We start from the raw sequence: 22,018 nt of genomic DNA on the forward strand, positions 1-22,018 counted from the left end.
GATTGTTGTTCCTTCCTTATGTCCTAACCCCAAGTCATCTAAGGAAAGACTTTTGCATATCTTAGATGTGGTCAGGGCATTGAAATTCTATTTGCAAGCTACAAAAGATTTCCGTCAATCTTCTAGTGTGTTTGTCTTGTATTCTGGAAAGCGCAAGAGACAGAAGGCTATGGCTGTGTCCTTGTCATTACTTGGACGTGCGCCAGCAACCACCTTCTAGAATTACGGCTCATTACACCCGTTTGTTTTCCACTTCTTGGGCTTTCAAGATTAAGCTTAGTCCTTAATTAAATTATATTAGTTTTAAGTTTTTGCCTCGATTGAGGCAGCATTTGTTAGGAAAGTCCTACAGGTGGGTGATACCTGGTCATACAGGGGGGTGATACCTGGTCATACAGGGGGGTGATACCTGGTCATACAGGGGGGTGATACCTGGTCATACAGGGGGGTGATACCTGGTCATACAGGGGGGTGATACCTGGTCATACAGGGGGGTGATACCTGGTCATACAGGGGGGTGATACCTGGTCATACAGGGGGGTGATACCTGGTCATACAGGGGGGTGATACCTGGTCATACAGGGGGGGTGATACCTGGTCATACAGGGGGGGTGATACCTGGTCATACAGGGGGGGTGATACCTGGTCATACAGGGGGGGTGATACCTGGTCATACAGGGGGGGTGATACCTGGTCATACAGGGGGGTGATACCTGGTCATACAGGGGGGTGATACCTGGTCATACAGGGGGGTGATACCTGGTCATACAGGGGGGTGATACCTGGTCATACAGGGGGGTGATACCTGGTCATACAGGGGGGTGATACCTGGTCATACAGGGGGGTGATACCTGGTCATACAGGGGGGTGATACCTGGTCCTACAGGGGGGTGAGACCTGGTCCTACAGCGGGGTGAGACCTGGTCCTACAGCGGGGTGAGACCTGGTCATACAGGGGGGTGATACCTGGTCAATAGAGGCCTTTTTCTTCTTTCTTTGTCTCCCTCCCATATTTTTTAGTGGACTTTACAATTAGGAGAGTCCCCAAACCTGCACTTTTTTCATTTTGGCGGCAGGTTTAGTTGCACCTCTTACACTTTCTTTTCTTTCTTTATACGTACTACTGGGAGAAAGAGGGAGGTAGGAGGAGGTGTCGGTTGTCTTTGCCTCATCCTGGTGGTCAGGTAAAGTATTTCCCAAAAGTAAGTTGTGGACTCTCACATTCAGGAAAGGAAAGAAATTTATCAGGTAAGAATAATTGATGTTTTTCCTGCTGGCCACAATCGGATTCTTGTGGCCCTGTCTGCTTTATCTGATTTATAAAAGTTTAAAGGGACAGTAAAGTCGTATGTTTGCAGTTTTTAGTACACTGTTGTTCCTGTTGGAAGAATAATACAAGATTTATACCTATTGCCTTGAGGCTCGCTGGCTTTCTCACGTACAGTAAAGTCGTAGTCAATGTACACAACCTTTTAATTTGCTTCTATTGTCTAATTTGCTTTGTTCTCTTAGTATCATTTGTTTAAGAGAATATCTAAATAAGCTCATGAGCATGAAGGCACTGCTGGGGACTATACAAATTTGCCTCTCTGTAATTCAGCTAGCTCCCAGCAGTATATTGCGGCTCCTGAGCCTACTGATCAACAAATTATGCCAAGAAAACAGAGCAAATTTTAACAGAAGTAAATTGGAAAGTTATTTTAAAGGGACATGAAACCCAAATTTTTTCTTTCATGATTTAGAAAGAGCATGCCATTTTATACAACTTTCCAATTTACTTTTATTATCTATTTTGCTTCATTCTCTTGATATATTTTGTTGAACAGCGTATCTAGATAGGCACAGTAGCTGCTTGATTGGTGGCTGCACATAGATGCCACATGTGATTGGCTCACCCATGTGCATTGCTATTTCTTAAAAAGAAATATCTGAAGGATGAAGCAAATTAAATAATAGAAGTAAATTGGAATGTTTTTTTAAATTGTTTTCTCTATCTTAAAAATAAAATAAAATTATTGGGTTTAATGTCCCTTTAAAGTTGCATGCTCTATCTTAAATGTTAACGTTTTATTAAAATCCTGAGCCTTCACATTGTGAGTTATTAAAAGAATATAATAGTGTAGCAATAAAATGCTGCGATTCATTGGAGCATTTCATTATTGTACAAATGCTTGTCTGTAACTATGTGTTTAACCTCCCCATAAAGGAACAGCAATGCATTGCCAGCCTAGCAGAGCATCTGCTGCCGACAATAACTTAAAGGGATACTAAACTAAATAAACTGGATACTAAATTTAGTCACCGATCAGCAAGCGTTACCCAGGTGCTGAAACAAAAATGGTCCGGCTCCTAAGCTTATATTCCTGTTTTCTTTCATGTAATTAACAAGAGTCCATGAGCTAGTGACGTATGGGATATACATTCCTACCAGGAGGGGCAAAGTTTCCCAAACCTTAAAATGCCTATAAATACACCCCTCACCACACCCACAAATCAGTTTTACAAACTTTGCCTCCAAGGGAGGTGGTGAAGTAAGTTTGTGCTAGATTCTACGTTGATATGCGCTCCGCAGCAAGTTGGAGCCCGGTTTTCCTCTCAGCGTGCAGTGAATGTCAGAGGGATGTGAGGAGAGTATTGCCTATTGAATGCAGTGATCTCCTTCTACGGGGTCTATTTCATAAGGTTCTCTGTTATCGGTCGTAGAGATTCATCTCTTACCTCCCTTTTCAGATCGACGATATACTCTTATATTTACCATTACCTCTACTGATTCTCGTTTCAGTACTGGTTTGGCTTTCTACAAACATGTAGATGAGTGTCCTGGGGTAAGTAAGTCTTATTTTCTGTGACACTCTAAGCTATGGTTGGGCACTTTATTTATAAAGTTCTAAATATATGTATTCAAACATTTATTTGCCTTGACTCAGAATGTTCAACTTTCCTTATTTCCAGACAGTCAGTTTCATATTTGGGATTATGCTTTAATTATCATATTTTTTCTTACCTCAAAAATTTGACTTTTTCCCTGTGGGCTGTTAGGCTCGCGGGGGCTGAAAATGCTTCATTTTATTGCGTCATTTTTGGCGCGGACTTTTTTGGCGCAAAAATTCATTTCCGTTTCCGGCGTCATACGTGTCGCCGGAAGTTGCGTCATTTTTTGACGTTATTTTGCGCCAAAAATGTCGGCGTTCCGGATGTTGCGTCATTTTTGGCGCAAAAAGCATTTAGGCGCCAAATAATGTGGGCGTCTTTCTTGGCGCCAAAAAATATGGGCGTCGCTTTTGTCTCCACATTATTTCAGTCTCATTTTTCATTTGCTTCTGGTTGCTAGAAGCTTGATGTTTGGCATTTTTTTTTCCCATTCCTGAAACTGTCTTATAAGGAATTTGATCTATTTTGCTTTATATGTTGTTTTTTCTCTTACATATTGCAAGATGTCTCACGTTGCATCTGAGCCAGAAGATACTACAGGAAAACCTCTGCCTGCTGGATCTACCAAAGCTAAGTGTATCTGCTGTAAACTTTTGGTAGCTATTCCTCCAGCTGTTGTTTGTATTAAATGTCATGACAAACTTGTTAATGCAGATAATATTTCCTTTAGTGATGTACCATTGCCTGTTGCAGTTCCCTCAACATCTAAGGTGCAGAATGTTCCTGATAACATAAGAGATTTTGTTTCTGAATCCATAAAGAAGGCTTTGTCTGTTATTTCTCCTTCTAGTAAACGTAAAAAGTCTTTTAAATCTTCTCTTTCTACAGATGAATTTTTAAATGAACACCATCATTCTGATTCTTTGGACTCTTCTGGTTCAGAGGATTCTGTCTCAGAGATTGATGCTGATAAATCTTCATATTTATTTAAGATGGAATTTATTCGCTCTTTACTTAAAGAAGTACTAATTGCTTTAGAAATAGAGGATTCTAGTCCTCTTGATACTAATTCTATACGTTTAGATAAGGTTTTTAAAGCTCCTGCGGTTATTCCAGAAGTCTTTCCTGTTCCTAATGCTATTTCTGCAGTAATTGCTAAGGAATGGGATAGATTGGGTAATTCATTTACTCTTTCTAAACGTTTTAAGCAATTATATCCTGTTCCGCCTGACAGGTTAGAATTTTGGGACAAAATCCCTAAAGTTGATGGGGCTATTTCTACCCTTGCTAAACGTACTACCATTCCTACATCAGATGGTACCTCGTTTAAGGATCCTTTAGATAGAAAAATTGAATCTTTTCTAAGAAAAGCTTATCTATGTTCAGGTAATCTTCTTAGACCTGCTATATCATTGGCTGATGTTGCTGCAGCTTCAACTTTTTGGTTGGAAACTCTAGCGCAACAAGTAACAAATCGTGATTCTCATGATATTATTATTCTTCTCCAGCATGCTAATAATTTCATCTGTGATGCCATTTTTGATATTATTAGAGTTGATGTTAGATTTATGTCTCTGGCTATCTTAGCCAGAAGAGCTTTATGGCTTAAGACTTGGAATGCTGATATGGCTTCTAAATCAACTCTACTTTCCATTTCTTTCCAGGGAAACAAATTATTTGGTTCTCAGTTGGATTCTATTATTTCAACTGTTACTGGTGGGAAAGGAACTTTTTTTCCACAGGATAAAAAGTCTAAAGGTAAAAACAGGGCTAACAATCGTTTTCGATCCTTTCGTTTCAACAAAGAACAAAAGCCTGATCCTTCGTCCTCAGGAGCAGTTTCAGTTTGGAAACCATCTCCAGTCTGGAATAAATCCAAGCCTGCTAGAAAGGCAAAGCCTGCTTCTAAGTTCACATGAAGGTACGGCCCTCATTCCAGTTCCGCTGGTAGGGGGCAGGTTACGTTTTTTCAAAGAAATTTGGATCAATTCTGTTCACAATCTTTGGATTCAGAACATTGTTTCAGAAGGGTACAGAATTGGTTTCAAGATGAGACCTCCTGCAAAGAGATTTTTTCTTTCCCATGTCCCAGTAAATCCAGTGAAAGCTCAAGCATTTCTGAATTGTGTTTCAGATCTAGAGTTGGCTGGAGTAATTATGCCAGTTCCAGTTCCGGAACAGGGGATGGGGTTTTATTCAAATCTCTTCATTGTACCAAAGAAGGAGAATTCCTTCAGACCAGTTCTGGATCTAAAATTATTGAATCGCTATGTAAGGATACCAACGTTCAAGATGGTAACTGTAAGGACTATATTGCCTTTTGTTCAGCAAGGGAATTATATGTCCACAATAGATTTACAGGATGCATATCTGCATATTCCGATTCATCCAGATCATTATCAGTTCCTGAGATTCTCTTTTCTAGACAAGCATTACCAATTTGTGGCTCTACCGTTTGGCCTTGCTACAGCTCCAAGAATTTTCACAAAGATTCTCGGTGCCCTTCTGTCTGTAATCAGAGAACAGGGTATTGTGGTATTTCCTTATTTAGACGATATCTTGGTACTTGCTCCGTCTTTACATTTAGCAGAGTCTCATACGAATCGACTTGTGTTGTTTCTTCAAGATCATGGTTGGAGGATCAATTTACTAAAAAGTTCTTTGATTCCTCAAACAAGGGTAACCTTTCTGGGTTTCCAGATAGATTCAGTGTCCATGACTCTGTCTTTAACAGACAAGAGACGTCTAAAATTGATTACAGCTTGTCGAAACCTTCAGTCACAATCATTCCCTTCGGTAGCCTTATGCATGGAAATTCTAGGTCTTATGACTGCTGCATCGGACGCGATCCCCTTTGCTCGTTTTCACATGCGACCTCTTCAGCTCTGTATGCTGAACCAATGGTGCAGGGATTACACGAAGATATCTCAATTAATATCTTTAAAACCGATTGTTCGACACTCTCTAACGTGGTGGACAGATCACCATCGTTTAATTCAGGGGGCTTCTTTTGTTCTTCCGACCTGGACTGTAATTTCAACAGATGCAAGTCTCACAGGTTGGGGAGCTGTGTGGGGATCTCTGACGGCACAAGGAGTTTGGGAATCTCAGGAGGTGAGATTACCGATCAATATTTTGGAACTCCGTGCAATTTTCAGAGCTCTTCAGTTTTGGCCTCTTCTGAAGAGAGAATCGTTCAGTTGTTTTCAGACAGACAATGTCACAACTGTGGCATACATCAATCATCAAGGAGGGACTCACAGTCCTCTGGCTATGAAAGAAGTATCTCGAATTTTGGTTTGGGCGGAATCCAGCTCCTGTCTAATCTCTGCGGTTCATATCCCAGGTGTAGACAATTGGGAAGCGGATTATCTCAGTCGCTAAACGTTGCATCCGGGCGAATGGTCTCTTCACCCAGAGGTATTTCTTCAGATTGTTCAATTGTGGGGGCTCCCAGAGATAGATCTGATGGCCTCTCATCTAAACAAGAAACTTCCCAGGTATCTGTCCAGATCCCGGGATCCTCAGGCGGAGGCAGTGGATGCATTATCACTTCCTTGGAAGTATCATCCTGCCTATATCTTTCCGCCTCTAGTTCTTCTTCCAAGAGTAATCTCCAAGATTCTGAGGGAATGCTCGTTTGTTCTGCTAATAGCTCCGGCATGGCCTCACAGGTTTTGGTATGCGGATCTTGTCTGGATGGCATCTTGCCAGCCATGGACTCTTCCGTTAAGACCAGACCTTCTGTCACAAGGTCCTTTTTTCCATCCGGATCTGAAATCCTTAAATTTAAAGGTATGGAGATTGAACGCTTGATTCTTGGTCATAGAGGTTTCTCTGACTCCGTGATTAATACTATGTTACAGGCTCGTAAATCTGTATCTCGAGAGATATATTATAGAGTCTGGAAGACTTATATTTCTTGGTGTCTTTCTCATCATTTTTCTTGGCATTCTTTTAGAATACCGAGAATTTTACAATTTCTTCAGGATGGTTTGGATAAGGGTTTGTCCGCAAGTTCTTTGAAAGGACAAATCTCTGCTCTTTCTGTTCTTTTTCACAGAAAGATTGCTATTCTTCCTGATATTCATTGTTTTGTACAAGCTTTGGTTCGTATAAAACCTGTCATTAAGTCAATTTCTCCTCCTTGGAGTTTGAATTTGGTTCTGGGAGCTCTTCAAGCTCCTCCGTTTGAACCTATGCATTCATTGGACATTAAATTACTTTCTTGGAAAGTTTTGTTCCTTTTGGCTATCTCTTCTGCTAGAAGAGTTTCTGAATTATCTGCTCTTTCATGTGAGTCTCCTTTTCTGATTTTTCATCAGGATAAGGCGGTGTTGCGAACTTCTTTTGAATTTTTACCTAAAGTTGTGAATTCCAACAACATTAGTAGAGAAATTGTGGTTCCTTCATTATGTCCTAATCCTAAGAATTCTAAGGAGAAATCATTGCATTCTTTGGATGTTGTTAGAGCTTTGAAATATTATGTTGAAGCTACGAAATCTTTCCGTAAGACTTCTAGTCTATTTGTTATCTTTTCCGGTTCTAGGAAAGGCCAGAAAGCTTCTGCCATTTCTTTGGCATCTTGGTTGAAATCTTTAATTCATCTTGCCTATGTTGAGTCGGGTAAAACTCCGCCTCAAAGAATTACAGCTCATTCTACTAGGTCAGTATCTACTTCCTGGGCGTTTAGGAATGAAGCTTCGGTTGACCAGATCTGCAAAGCAGCAACTTGGTCTTCTTTGCATACTTTTACTAAATTCTACCATTTTGATGTATTTTCTTCTTCTGAAGCAGTTTTTGGTAGAAAAGTTCTTCAGGCAGCGGTTTCAGTTTGAATCTTCTGCTTATGTTTTTCGTTAAACTTTATTTTGGGTGTGGATTATTTTCAGCAGGAATTGGCTGTCTTTATTTTCTCCCTCCCTCTCTAGTGACTCTTGTGTGGAAAGATCCACATCTTGGGTAGTCATTATCCCATACGTCACTAGCTCATGGACTCTTGTTAATTACATGAAAGAAAACATAATTTATGTAAGAACTTACCTGATAAATTCATTTCTTTCATATTAACAAGAGTCCATGAGGCCCACCCTTTTTTGTGGTGGTTATGATTTTTTTGTATAAAGCACAATTATTCCAATTCCTTATTTTATATGCTTCGCACTTTTTCTTATCACCCCACTTCTTGGCTATTCGTTAAACTGATTTGTGGGTGTGGTGAGGGGTGTATTTATAGGCATTTTAAGGTTTGGGAAACTTTGCCCCTCCTGGTAGGAATGTATATCCCATACGTCACTAGCTCATGGACTCTTGTTAATATGAAAGAAATGAATTTATCAGGTAAGTTCTTACATAAATTATGTTTTTTTCAAATAAAGATACCAAGAGAACGAAGACAAATTGATTATAGAAGTACATTAGAAAGTTGCTTAGAATTGCTTCTCTGTCTGAATCATGAAAGAAAAGAAAAAAATGGGTTTAGCATCAATTTAAACACATACAGCCCTGTTCAAAATCAAGCGTATTGCACTCTGCTTAAAGGGACATGAAACATTTTTATTTCTCAATAGAGCATGTATTGTTAAACAATGTTATAATTTACTTCTATTGTCAAATTTGTCAAATTTGTCTTAGTTCTCTTGGTATCTTTTGTTGAAAATCAGTGATGAAAGCTCAGGCGTGTACACGTATCTGGGACATTTATATGTCAGCAGTTTTGCAAGAATGTTATCCATTTGGAAGAGCACTAAATAGCAACACTATTTTCTGCAATATAGTACTACAGGTGCCTGCCTAGGTATCTCTTTAACACAGAATATCACGAGAGAGGAGCACATTTGGTAATATAAGTAAACTGGAAACTTTTTAAAAATGATATACTCTGTCTGAATTACTAAATACATTTTTTAGCTTTCATATCCCCTTAAAATCCACTTGAAATACAGACGCACATCATTCCAAAACTGCTTTAAAAGGGGCTACGTTTTCACACGGTAAGGTTGTAGAATGTTACCGGTGTAATGTGCGCAATTTGCTATTCAAAAACACTAGCAGATTTGTTTTATGCTCAGACTCACTAGAAATTGCGCTACCAACGTTTCTTATCTACTTGCTGGCAAACACGGCTGTAAGCAATGCGTGAGAATAGCCAGGACAGCAGCCCATCCAAAAAAAGTATCTATGTGTTTTATAGCAACGATTCTTCATAACAGCATCCACAACAACATTATTACATATACCTGAAGCATGAAAGGCAACGGTTTTACGTTATTTTTATAACAAGGCTGATTAAATGACCAAAAAACAACTTTCATGTGGTTTACAAACAAAAATACAAGCATATGGGGGGCGTGTCTAGGAGGCGGCCATGAATGCTCGCAATTTCAGGAGCTCCTGGCATGAGATAGATAATCCGCCGATTGTCTATGCAACACCAGGCCAACTTGTTATAAAAATATTGTATATCTATGCTGTGGGATCGGAGGATCTTGTTGACACTTTGTTTGTTGTTTCTATGACTGCTATCTCCTGAACTGGACCGCTGAGGCTCTTGGCGGCGGACTAACAACGGATCTCAGCTCCCCCCCCCCCCGCCTGGCCGCGGGTAACTACAGTCAACATTAGACTGTTCTTAGACTTTTTCAGAGTTTACCTACCCTTGATACTATCAACTAATCGGCACCATTCAATGCAGTAACTGTTTGCTATACGTGACTTGTGGTGAGTCGTTCTCCTTCAAGGGTTATACAGATGGCGGCCATGTGGGAGGATGAACTGCTTTTGATCGTGGAGGATCATTTTGCTAGAGTGAAACGATCGCTGTTGATGGCTTTCACTTACATCGCAAACAGTGATCAGCCTGATACAAGAGAAGGGGATATGCCTAATGAAGGTGCACACTTAAGTGGCGAAGTTCGTATGGATCAATATGGAGATGCCAACTTGATACATGTGTCGATTGACACCGGCAAAATAGCCTCTCAAATAGATTTCGGCTCCATCATCATGGCGGACACTACAGCCTGCTCAACACACAGCAAAACTAAGTTTCCATGCTTCACAGATTGCGATGGACACACACAAGGACGCCTTGCTGAGTTCATTTTTATACATACTTCAGCCGTAAGCCCTTTTGTGTGGAGAGGGAGTAGGCTGTGTTGAATCGACTGTACAGCCTCTGCAGCTGTTTGGAGAGACATATACCATTGATTCATTTCCTTCCATGTTGTATTTTGGACCCAGTCTTGGCGATCATGTGCATGCTGGCCCATACACATCTCAAAGATCTGGAGAGGGATAAAGTTAAGTAACCATCTGTATCTGCTTACCGGGGGACACTGTATAATTAAGCTTTCAGACTTATCTGTTCTGCAGACTCCTCCAGCGGGTGCCATTGACACTAACTTACCGTAGTCCCCCTTAGAGAGATAGGGGTTAATATATAGTCATTTGTGTTAACTATTTACAGGCCCATTAGGGTACTTATCTTTAGTTGGGCATATAGCCATTCCACCCTGGGTCTAGTTTTGCTTTACAGGAACTTATGCTAAGCTTTCTATACAACCACACAGTTCCCATGTCTTGTGGTTTGGAAATTGGACTGGCACGACTATGTGATCTCACCTACTTTGCCTGTATGTGTTTACATGTGTTCCTACAATTATTGCTGGGTCGGGTTTGACTAAATGACTGTATGTTATGTTTAACTAGTTAATGTTTATTTCTGTGAACTACAGATCATCTATAGTTTATTTTAGTATGACATCTTATAGTTATATCAGCCAGAGATATTATCATGTGATAAGAGGATCTTAAACGGTATATATGCAAATCATGAAGGGCTGGTTATATTGTTATTGCTCACCAAGTGATCCTTTAGTGTAAGGTAGCTGATTCATATCAGTAGGGAGACACACGGCTGTTATAAAAAGGCTGGTAATATCCTTTATATAGTTGACAACTCACACGTATATGCCATATAGTTTTACTTTCTATGGAACTTAATGAGCATTTTTTCAGAGAAAGTTCCTGGAGCAGTAGATAATGACAGATCCTGGGTCCACTTCTAACACAGAATTCAGTACTTTATATATTCTCAGCGGTATGTTCTGTGCTGCCTGTCGTGCAGTCAGTGGCCGAGGCGGCGTGGTGGTCCAGTACAGGGCATTATGGCAGACAGGTTAGTTTTGAGATTTTTCCACATAATAATATTAAACTTATATAAAGTCCCTCTATTATTTAGTTCCATGCCAGGTGTTTACTACTACTAAATTTGTATAAATCCCCTCTCTTGCTTAGTTCCACTTGTTTATTATATTTGTGATTGAAGAGTCATTGTTCTACATAGTTTTTTTTTTTCTCATAAAATCCCACTAATAATAGCATATCCTAATACTTTGTCGCAAGAAGTAATACCAGTACCTTTATCACAGCGGAAAATGTCATACAAATAACTAATCTCACATTTTATCTTTCTGATAGTTTGTTTATATTTTGATAAAATGTTATGTGAATCGTCAGATTTATTCTATGGAACCTAAAATTTCCAAGATGCATCATACTAGCCTCTATCATTTCATTTTTCATTGTTCATAATTGCCGCAAGTTATGTTATATATGGCGAGATTTTTCAAATATGCCCTGTGGGTGCCTTTGGGATCCTTACTAATTTAGGTAGGTAACGTTCTGACCAGTTAGGCATGTTACTATATAGTTGAAGATTTCACCTAACAGTTCATCTTAAATTGATACAAGTTCCTTGCTACTAGCATATGCAGAATATAATCTATTTCAACTACTGTACTAAGAGTTGGTTTTATATTATTATCTATTCTATAAAAAACAAAAAAAGGTTCATCATTTGAGACCCATGAGTGGTCTCCTTTTGTCTCAGTTTACCAACTAAAACGACTCATTATGTATATAGTTGGCCTCATATGACATGCAGTTGGTATACAGATTGTATGGCAAATATTTTTTATATACAAAATGCAAAAGTCATAGATTCATGTTATATTTACCTATCCTGATATGTATCTGATGGAAGTCATGTAACCATTTATTTCTGTATTGCCTGATATGTATCTGATGGAAGTCATGTAACCATTTATTTCTGTATTTCTTGATATGTATCTGATGGAAGTCATGTAACCATTTATTTCTGTATTGCCTGATATGTATCTGATGGAAGTCATGTAACCATTTATTTCTGTATTGCCTGATATGTATCTGATGGAAGTCATGTAACCATTTATTTCTGTATTGCCTGATATGTATCTGATGGAAGTCATGTAGCCATTTATTTCTGCATTGCCTGATATGTATCTGATGGAAGTCATGAAACCATTTATTTCTGTATTGCCTGATATGTATCTGATGGAAGTTATGTAACCATTTATTTCTGTATTGCCTGATATGTATCTGATGGAAGTCATGTAACCATTTATTTCTGTATTGCCTGATATGTATCTGATGGAAGTCATGAAACCATTTATTTCTGTATTGCCTGATATGTATCTGATGGAAGTCATGTAACCATTTATTTCTGTATTGCCTGATATGTATCTGATGGAAGTCATGTAACCATTTATTTCTGTATTGCCTGATATGTATCTGATGGAAGTCATGAAACCATTTATTTCTGTATTGCCTGATATGTATCTGATGGAAGTCATGTAACCATTTATTTCTGTATTGCCTGATATGTATCTGATGGAAGTCATGTAACCATTTATTTCTGTATTGCCTGATATGTATCTGATGGAAGTCATGTAACCATTTATTTCTGTATTGCCTGATATGTATCTGATGGAAGTCATGTAACCATTTATTTCTGTATTGCCTGATATGTATCTGATGGAAGTCATGTAACCATTTATTTCTGTATTGCCTGATATGTCTTGATGTTTAATACTTGTAAGCCTTGAATTGAACCTCAATAAAAATTATTAAAAAATAAAATAAAAAAATACAAGCATATGTTTCAAACAAATATATGTTTTGCTTGAAAATGTTGGATGTAGTGCCCTTACTAATTAGAAGGAAATACAAATCTATCAATTTGAATTTTGAGATGTGTGTTCTGTTGCGTTTCTTTATGAATAGGCAAGGAAAATACTGGAATGTCTTGAACAGCATGGAAAATATGCTTTAATGTATGCAGTGTGTGTATATAGACTCAAGTATTTTTTTACTGGCACACAGAAATAACTGTTTTTATAGGTTTTAAGCTAAATAATTTTATTTTAGTTTCCTTCCTTTAATAATAACAACTGACTTTGACCTCTTCAGCTCGTTGCTTTGGTTTGGTGGCGGGAGCCATGATTAGAGGGCAAATACTCCTATAGTCTAATCATCTGTGTTCTTTACCCAGTTCCAGGAAGAGGAAAGGAGAAGAGACATGGAGGAACGACGGAGATTTCCGCTGGAGCAGCGCCTGAAAGAGCACATAGTTGGCCAGGAAAGTGCCATAGCCACGGTGGGCGCAGGTTGGTGAAATACCCAGAAGCGTGATCTAAAACAATATAGTCTGGATATGGTCAAATCTGTCTGACAGGAAGGCACAGGAGAAGAGGACTAGAGTATCTAAAACTGATAACACTCAGTGGCTATATAGTGCAACCTAAGAGGTTTTTGTGGCCCCTCGCTTCTGTTAATTAAAGTTAACTGTTTATGAGGTGTCCTCCAGACCTCACCCCTTGTGCGTTCTGTCCCTCTGTGCCAACTTGTCACACTATTTGCTGAATCTGTCCCTGGGGTTCTCAATGAAATATTCAGCACTGACCTTATTGTTACTATTCTAGTCATCGTAACTGAGACTGTCTCCATGATCGGCCTCTGGTTAAGCCTAGTTGTGCTCGCTCGCTTACCTACTCTGCTTGATTACATTGTAGGTGGTTTATGTACCAAAAAAACTCTGAGCTAGTCAAGAGCAGATCTAATGAGAGAACAAACTGTTAAATAGAATTTAGCAAAGCTCTGTACCTGACCTATGAAAATATTTCATTTGTTTTCCATACTGACCCAGAAAAAGGCACCTATACTAGCTCACTCGCAAGGTCTCGCTGCTTCTCATTGGTAGTTATTAATATTATCCGTTATTTGTAGAGCGCCAACAGATGCTGGTAGCACTACTTCATTTCCCCTCTCATATTGTTCATCCTTAGCTGCTCTGATGCTCTAACTTCTGATCACATAACGGTCCTTCTGTCCACCCCTATATTATTGCTTCCATAAGCGGCTCACTCCTATATCATCTGGTTCTAAATAGCCCAGTAGGGTGCAAGTAGCTTTCAGGAGGCTCTCACTAAATCATCACAAAGCATATTGTGGCACCGAATTGGCCTGCAAGTGGGGGGGGGGGGGTTTGTGTTCATTTGCATATTATATCTTCTTTGGTGACAACGCAGAGCATTGCAACCCTCTTTTACATGCAGTGAATTAAAAGATGAAATATGTTGCAACAGGTAATATTGTTCTCACATCGGGAGCTTAAAGGGACATTAAACACTAAATACATTTTATAAGCATAGCGCTGAGGTTATTCCCTTCCTCCCGCTAGTCATGGGTGCTGCCATGTTTAAATTTAGCTCTCGCTACATTCCAGTACCGTTTGCAGCAACTCTCCTTCTGGTACGCACAGTGTAATCTAGGTTACAAAATGGCAGCCCCCATTATAAGAAGGAGGTGTATGACATGCATTTTGTGTCCCTTTAAACTGCTATATAAACATGAACTTACTAAACGTGAATCTTTATGAAAAACCTTGAAGCCTCTGTATAACATTTATGTCAGGTTGTGTTATGTGAGATTGTCACATGTCAGATGACCATGTTGTGACAAATCAGACCAACAACGAGCATGTCCAGAGCAGTGAACTCACACACACATATATACTGGGTATATTCACTAATGAAGACGTTTTCCTCTGCAAATCATACCTTTTTTTCAATTTGGAGAAAGATCCCTAAAGTTTAGTGAATATCCTCAATAAAAGAAAGTGGAGAGGTTCTCAGATTGAGAGATAAAGGACGTCCCCTTATTAATATGATCTAGCCTGCTAGTCTCACATTTATTGTGATATCAGAGGTTTCCTCACATCTTTAGGATTTAAATCCTGTTACTCTTATCATTAGTGTAAAGAAGACGAGCACTTGCTGTGGTACCCACAAGTATAGTCACAAAACGTATACTAATACTACCAGAGCTTTATTCATCCCCTCAGCATCTTAATAGTTAACCGTTTGTCACTGGTGAAGTTCTAGCAATCATTGCTCTCCAGCAGGGCAGAAGTTAACTGAGTTTCTATGTAGATTATGCATGTGGATCTCTGAATATATATTAATATTTATTTAGCCCACTTTGCAGTCAGCCTCTGGCAGTAATTTCCCTAATCAGCCTACTGACTGATAACCGGCACACAGACAGCACTTTACATTAAACACGACAGCAGTAATATAGGTCTGCGAAATCTTAAAAAGGATCTTTAGCCTTTCTTGGGATTGGGTTACTTGGGTGGCATCTGCTCCTCAGGAGAAAATGGTATAAAAATATTATCCTCTATTACTTTAATCAAAGAAATACCCACAATCCACAGAATTTCTATGTGAAAATATTGTGACTATTGGCTGCTTTTTCTTCCTAATGGGAAAGAGTCCACAGCCGCATTAATTACTTATGGGAAATAAGAACCTTGCCACCAGGAGGAGGCAAAGACACACCAGCCAAAGGCTTAAAAACTCCTCCCACTTCCCCTATCCCCCAGTCATTCTTTGCCTTTCATCTCAGGAGGTTGGCAGAGAAGTGTCAGAAGTTTTATTTTTTAAAGAAAATACTTTTATTAATTTTTACCTAAAGTGTGTCTCTCATGGAGGGTAGTACTCTTTGCAATGGGAGAGGAGTTTTAACTAGTCCTGTTAGTCTCTCAGTGAGGGCCTGGGCGAATGTTAGAGTCCGGAGATGCAGTGGGAGTTCTCTCTGCAACACCATCCTGATTCATATTAACAGCTCCTCTAGCACTTGGCATTGCCGACCCTTCACTTCGCTACCTGCTGTCTTCTCTCAAGTCCATGACGGAGGCAACGCTACTATCCGTCACACCTGAGGAGCCATGTTCCTGTTCCATGGCGTAGATTCCGGTAAGATCGTTTCATTTTATCAATATGAATGTTATGTTGTTATGTGACAGATAGGTATGGGTCTCAGTGAGACTCCTCTGTTCGGATCTGGGAATCATAGGATAGTTCCTTCCTTAGGGGGGATTGTGAACAGAGGGGGGTTCCTTAATCATGTTTCTTATGTGATCTCCCTGCTTCGTGTATTGGGTATTGGCTCTGGGGCTAAGACGGAAGAATTGCTTGAAGGATTTAGTGGGGCCTAGTTGTCGCATTTTCTTTTTTAAGACATGATGAGTCCACGGATCATCTTAATTACTAATGGGATATTCACCTCCTGGTCAGCAGGAGGAGGCAAAGAGCACCACAGCAGAGCTGTTAAATAGCTCCTCCCTTCCCTCCCACTCCAGTCATTCTCTTTGCCTACGTTAGTGATAGGGAGAGGTAAAGTGAGGTGTTAGTATAGATTCTTCAATCAAGAGTTTATTATTTTTAAAGTAGTGCCAGAGTGTGCTGCTTTGTTCTAGGGTGTAGCCGTAGTCCATATCAGTCTCTTCTGTAGAGCATTGGTGGCTTTAGAGCAATGGGAACTTGTGGGACATAATTCTCACTGCGCCCCCCATATTCTTATGCTGCCCTTACACTGAAAACCTGAGGGATATTTACTCAGGTCTTTCGTTTAATTGCAGGTCTATGGGAGGGAGAGGACCTCTCAAGCCTGGGACTGCCTTGCTGTCAGGCAGAAGATGAGATAAGTGCTGACTTTATTCTGGGGGTAGTAAGAAAAACTCAGAAAAAGTTGGGGCACTTTATTGTTATACAGACCTCATTGTAAGTAAGCTCTTTGAAGTTACAGTATAGATTGTCCTAGTATATAGGGACACAATAAGACAGCTTGGACGCAGGCACTGGATCTAAATGGGTCAGGTGACTCCTCTTCCGGCAGTTTCATGACTTATAATAACCAACCGGGAGATTACATATTGGCAACGATGAGACAGTGTGAGGGTTCTTCACTTTAAAGACTGGGCAGTCGGATTTTGCAGCTTTATAGCAAAGTAGCTGATCAGTCTGCTAATTGTTCCCTGGGGCTTATTTTGGTTGAAAATAATGGCGACCGAGAGATCAATAATGATACGCCCACGATGGGCGGAGCTTGTGTGGCGCCAAGTTCGTTGCGCACCTCTTCTCTAGCGCTTCCGATTATCGGAAGGAAAGAGGAGTTGTGGTCAGAATACTTGCGCTTGGGAGACAGCGCCTTTTTTTCTAGTACTTCCGTTTTTCGGAAGAAAGCAAGACCTTTAGTTCAGGGTGGTTGTGTTTAGAGCGCTATAGTCAATTTGTGCAGAAAGACTGACAGGCACCTTAGCTGGATTCAGCTGAGGTGTAGAGGGAGTTTTGCAAAGATTCATATGCCTCATGTACCTATTAAGTCATTTCTGCCCACCCAGATAAGAAAGTTACTTTTTAACATTTAAAGAGACAGTAATGGTCTTTATGTGTTCATTTTTATTAAAAAAAATAAGATTTTTATTGGATTAATCATTTTGTCTCTGTTTCCTATGTTGTGAGAGAACTGCCACTTAATTAAAGGAGTTACTCTTTAAAATTTAAAGAGACAGTAACGTTTTTTTATATGTTAATTTTTTTAAAATGTTTAAAAACTTTTATTTGATTAATCATGTTTTCCCTATGTTGTGAGAGATTTTTTCCCAGAGGAATAAAATATTTTCTCTCAAATGTACAACATTTTTTATAGCCCACCCATGCAGTGCCCTGCGCTTCCTCACAAACTTCACCTGGAGTTATTTGTCAAGACATTGCTTCCATAGGATCATTTAAGCGATATCTGATGTATTGTCTGTTTTTCCCATGCTGTAGGGAATACGCTTGAGGAAATGTTGCTAATACAGTAGTAGCTATTCCGAATTTTCCTCCCTGAAGCACGAAGAGGAGGATACTTCGGTAGTATTTAAGGGGGAAAGCTCAGACTTTGTCAGATACTGAAGTGTTTTCTTTCAGTTTAAGCTTGAGCACCTCCGTTTGTTATTTTAGGAGGTTTGAACTAACCTGGACGACGACTTCACCGGCATAGTCAATTCTTTTAAGTCCAGCAATCTTTACAAGGATGATTGGAAGGATAGGGAGTTGGGTATCCCCTTTTCTCCAGATTTAGCAGACTCTATCATGGAGGTTTTCCAATGTTACCCAGGGTTTGTGTGTACGTCAGAGTTACAACTACCTGCGGTTTGCATTACTTTGTCACCAGTGCGGTGGCATACTGGTTGATGCGTCGTCTGTTCTATTAGGACAGACACTCCTCTCGAAGGAAGCCAGGGTAGGGTTGAGGCAATTAAGTTCGCCAACGCCTTTATGTCAGATGCTCCACTTCAAGGTTTTTAAACTGGGAGCTAGGGTTTCAGGCTTTGTCATAAGGCCCGCAGAACGTTAAGACTGCGAATGCCTCATCTGACTATACATTTTTTGTCATTCCCTACATGGGGAAGACCTTGTTTGGTTCTGTTTTAACGGAAATTCTCTCTGATATTACGAGAGGTAAGGGTCAGGGGGGGGGTCTCTGACTCATAGAGACCATGATTCAGGCTCGTAAGCCTGTTACTAAAAGGGTTTCCCACATGATTTGGCGTAAATATCTCTATTGGTGTGAATCCAAGGGCTACTCATGGAGTAGAGTTAGGATTCCTGGAATTTTGTCCTTTCTCCAAGAGAATTTATTGACGAGTTCACTAAAGAAGCAAATTTTGGCCTTATCTATTTTGTTTCACAAACGTCTGGCGGATATTCTGTCAGGATCAGGCCTGTGTTCAAACCAGTTACTCCTCCATGGAGTCTTAATTTAGTTATCAAAGTTCTTCAAGGGGCTCTGTTTGGGCCTATGCATTCCTTAGATATTAAGTTGTTATCTTGGAAAGTTTTTATTTCTTGTTGCTATTTCTTCTGCTCGGAGAGTGTCAGAGCTCTCGGCATTACAGTACGAGTCTCCTTATCTTATTTTCCATTCAGATAAGGTAGTTTTACGTACTAAATTAGGATTTCTTCCTAAGGTTGTTTCTGATGGAAACATTAATCAGGAGATTGTTGTTCCTTCCTTGTGTTCTAATCCTTCTCAGAAGGAAAGACTTCTGCATAATTTGGATGTGGTCCGTGCGTTAAAGTTTTAGCTGCAGGCGACTAAGGACTTTCATCAGTCTTCTTCTTTGTTTGTGGTTTTCTCAGGAAAACGTAAGGGACAGAAAGTTACAGCTACTTTTTTCTTTTTGGCTGAAGAGTATCATACGTTTTGCATATGAGACTGCTGGACAGCAGCCTCCCGAGAGAGTTACGGCTCATTCCACGAGGGCTGTTGCTTCCTCATGGGCATTCAGAAATGAAGCTTATGTGGAACAGATTTGCAAGGCTGCTACTTGGTCCTCTCTTCACACTGTGACAGACCCTTCTGTCAGGACTGAAGGAGTTAATTGTGTTTAGCTAAGAAACTAATTTCTAAAGACAGAGTTGCTGGCTCCAGCTATAATCTAATTAGTGCTAAGCATTCTATTGTTTGATCACCTCAGAGAGAAAACGCCTAAGTGATACGAAGGGCCAAGAGTGTCTTGTGGTTGAAGTGTTTAAGTAATATAATTCTATTGTATCATGTCAAAGGGCTTGTTCCCTCCATGTAATGTACAACAGTCTTTCAACCCCCATCTGGGAGGGGGGGGGTGTCAAACCTGTATAAATACTAGGCATCTAGCCTTTAATAAATGTCATTCTGTTTTAAACCTGAAAACTGGCTGGTTTGTGAATTGCTGATTCCCTATGCAGGACGTTGTTCCCTGGTATTAACCCTTGGTACACAGTTGGTACCGTAACATTGGTGGCAGCGGTGGGATGAACCTTATCGCCCAGAAGAGCAACTACACAAGCCAGTAACCTCAGGAAGAGGGGGATTATTACAATACTGACTAAGATGGAAAAGAGAAAAGTAAATTTTGCAGCTTTTAAAAACTTCCTGGAAACAGAAGGAGAGATTGATGGGTACCTTGCGGATTTTGAGAGGCAATGTGCACTACACAAGGTACCCGCAGAGGACTGGGTAACGATATTATCTGGAAAATTATCCGGCCGGGCCAGAGAGGCTTTTCGGGCCATTCCAGATGAGGAAGTCAGGGATTATAATACGGTAAAAGAGGCTCTGCTCTCCAGGTATGCGGTTACACCGGAGGCATACCGGAGGCGGTTCAGAGACACTGTTAAATTAGCTGGAGATTCCTACCTTGAGTGGGCATGTAAGGTGCACCGCACAGCAGCTCACTGGATAGCGGGGTGCCAAGCCATATCTGGGGAAGAGGTGCTGCAGCTATTCCTGTTGGAACATTGCTTCGACAAGTTACCCGCAGGAGTTCGAGAGTGGGTTCGGGACCGTAAACCCTCCACCCTGCAGGAAGCGGCTCGCTTGGCAGATGAGTATACGGATGCCCGCAAACTGGACACTGCTACCACTAAGCCCCCTGCTAGAGTGGAGTACAGACCCCCAGTCACCCCAGCAGCTGCCAGTTACCAAACCCCGGCGCACCGCTATACCACACGGCCTCCGGCCACGAACTACCCTCAGAGAGCCCTGTTCAATTTGCGGGGCTACTCACAACCGATTCGATGCTTTGGATGTAAGCAACTAGGGCACAAAAGACCAGAGTGTCCCCTAAACGCAGCGAACCAAGCGCAGTCCTGGAGAAGACCTGCCGGCGGAATCCCACGTAATCCTCAGCCTGCGGCCCGCTACGTAGAGGCGCAAGAATGCTGGAGCATCCTACATGAGGCAGACCTTGTGCAAGCTGCCCACCGGAATAACCGGCAACTGGTTAAAGTTAATGGGAAGAAGGTCAGTGGTCTACGGGATACTGGTGCTACCATGACCTTGCTTCAAAAGAACTTGGTGTCTGAGAAACAGTACACTGGAGACACTGTGGCTGTGAGGGTAGCAAGGGGCGATGTGTTCAGCCTACCTGTTGCCAGGGTACATTTGGATTGGGGAGTGGGCGCTAGACCTGTGAATGTGGGGGTCAAGAAGGACTTACCTGCTGATGTTCTTCTTGGAAATGACTTGGCCCCCCTTGTTCCTGCCTACGCTCCTATGGGTCCCGCTGATGTTAACTCTGTGACTACCCGTGCCCATATCCGTGCAGCAGAGACTGACCCACCTGCTGCTAAGCCCCAGGACGCTGAGCTCAGTAAATCTCTATCCGCTATTGATATGTGGAGGTCCCGTTACAATGCGCTGATGAAGGAGAAGAGGAGCGCAGAGGAAAAAGCACGTTTAGAACGTGAATCTCTGCTAGACAAGCTGCACCGACAGACTGCAGAAAACACCAGCTTGAGAGTGGGACATGAAACCTTAAAGACAAACTTAGCGACACTTGAGGAGAAGCTGACGCTGGCTCATAGTGAGGCGCAGCAACTCAAGGGCACCCTATGTCAGTATGAAGGGATTGTGGATACCTATAAAGAGCAGGTACAGAAAACTCGTAAAGAAGCTGATGGGATTTTGAAGGACTGTTTAGCCCTAGTCTGGGCACTGAGGAAGTTGAACCCTTCTTTGTATGGACAGGAATTCTCTCTCATAACGGGAATACAGATGGATTGTCCTGGCAAACTGACATGCCTACCACCTCCTAGTCCGGTCATCCCCAGGTTGACCCGCCAAAGGGTCAAGCCGGGTCTGCCGGAGTGTTCCACAACGGGGGAGATATGTGACAGACCCTTCTGTCAGGACTGAAGGAGTTAATTGTGTTTAGCTAAGAAACTAATTTCTAAAGACAGAGTTGCTGGCTCCAGCTATAATCTAATTAGTGCTAAGCATTCTATTGTTTGATCACCTCAGAGAGAAAACGCCTAAGTGATACGAAGGGCCAAGAGTGTCTTGTGGTTGAAGTGTTTAAGTAATATAATTCTATTGTATCATGTCAAAGGGCTTGTTCCCTCCATGTAATGTACAACAGTCTTTCAACCCCCATCTGGGAGGGGGGGGGTGTCAA

At 40.9% G+C, this 22,018-nt stretch overlaps 1 protein-coding gene across 3 annotated transcripts in view; it reads left to right on the forward strand.

The window, feature by feature from the left end:
• CLPB (caseinolytic mitochondrial matrix peptidase chaperone subunit B) overlaps positions 1-22,018 on the forward strand; it is a 540,105-nt gene that overhangs the window by 228,421 nt on the left and 289,666 nt on the right. For all 3 annotated transcript variants that reach the window (XM_053708781.1, XM_053708783.1, XM_053708784.1), the window contains one exon: positions 13,244-13,358. In XM_053708781.1, coding sequence (XP_053564756.1) covers positions 13,244-13,358 — 115 coding nt within the window. The remainder of the gene's footprint in view (positions 1-13,243; positions 13,359-22,018) is intronic.

Source organism: Bombina bombina, chromosome 3 (assembly GCF_027579735.1).
Source record: "Bombina bombina isolate aBomBom1 chromosome 3, aBomBom1.pri, whole genome shotgun sequence".
Lineage (NCBI taxonomy): Eukaryota > Metazoa > Chordata > Amphibia > Anura > Bombinatoridae > Bombina > Bombina bombina.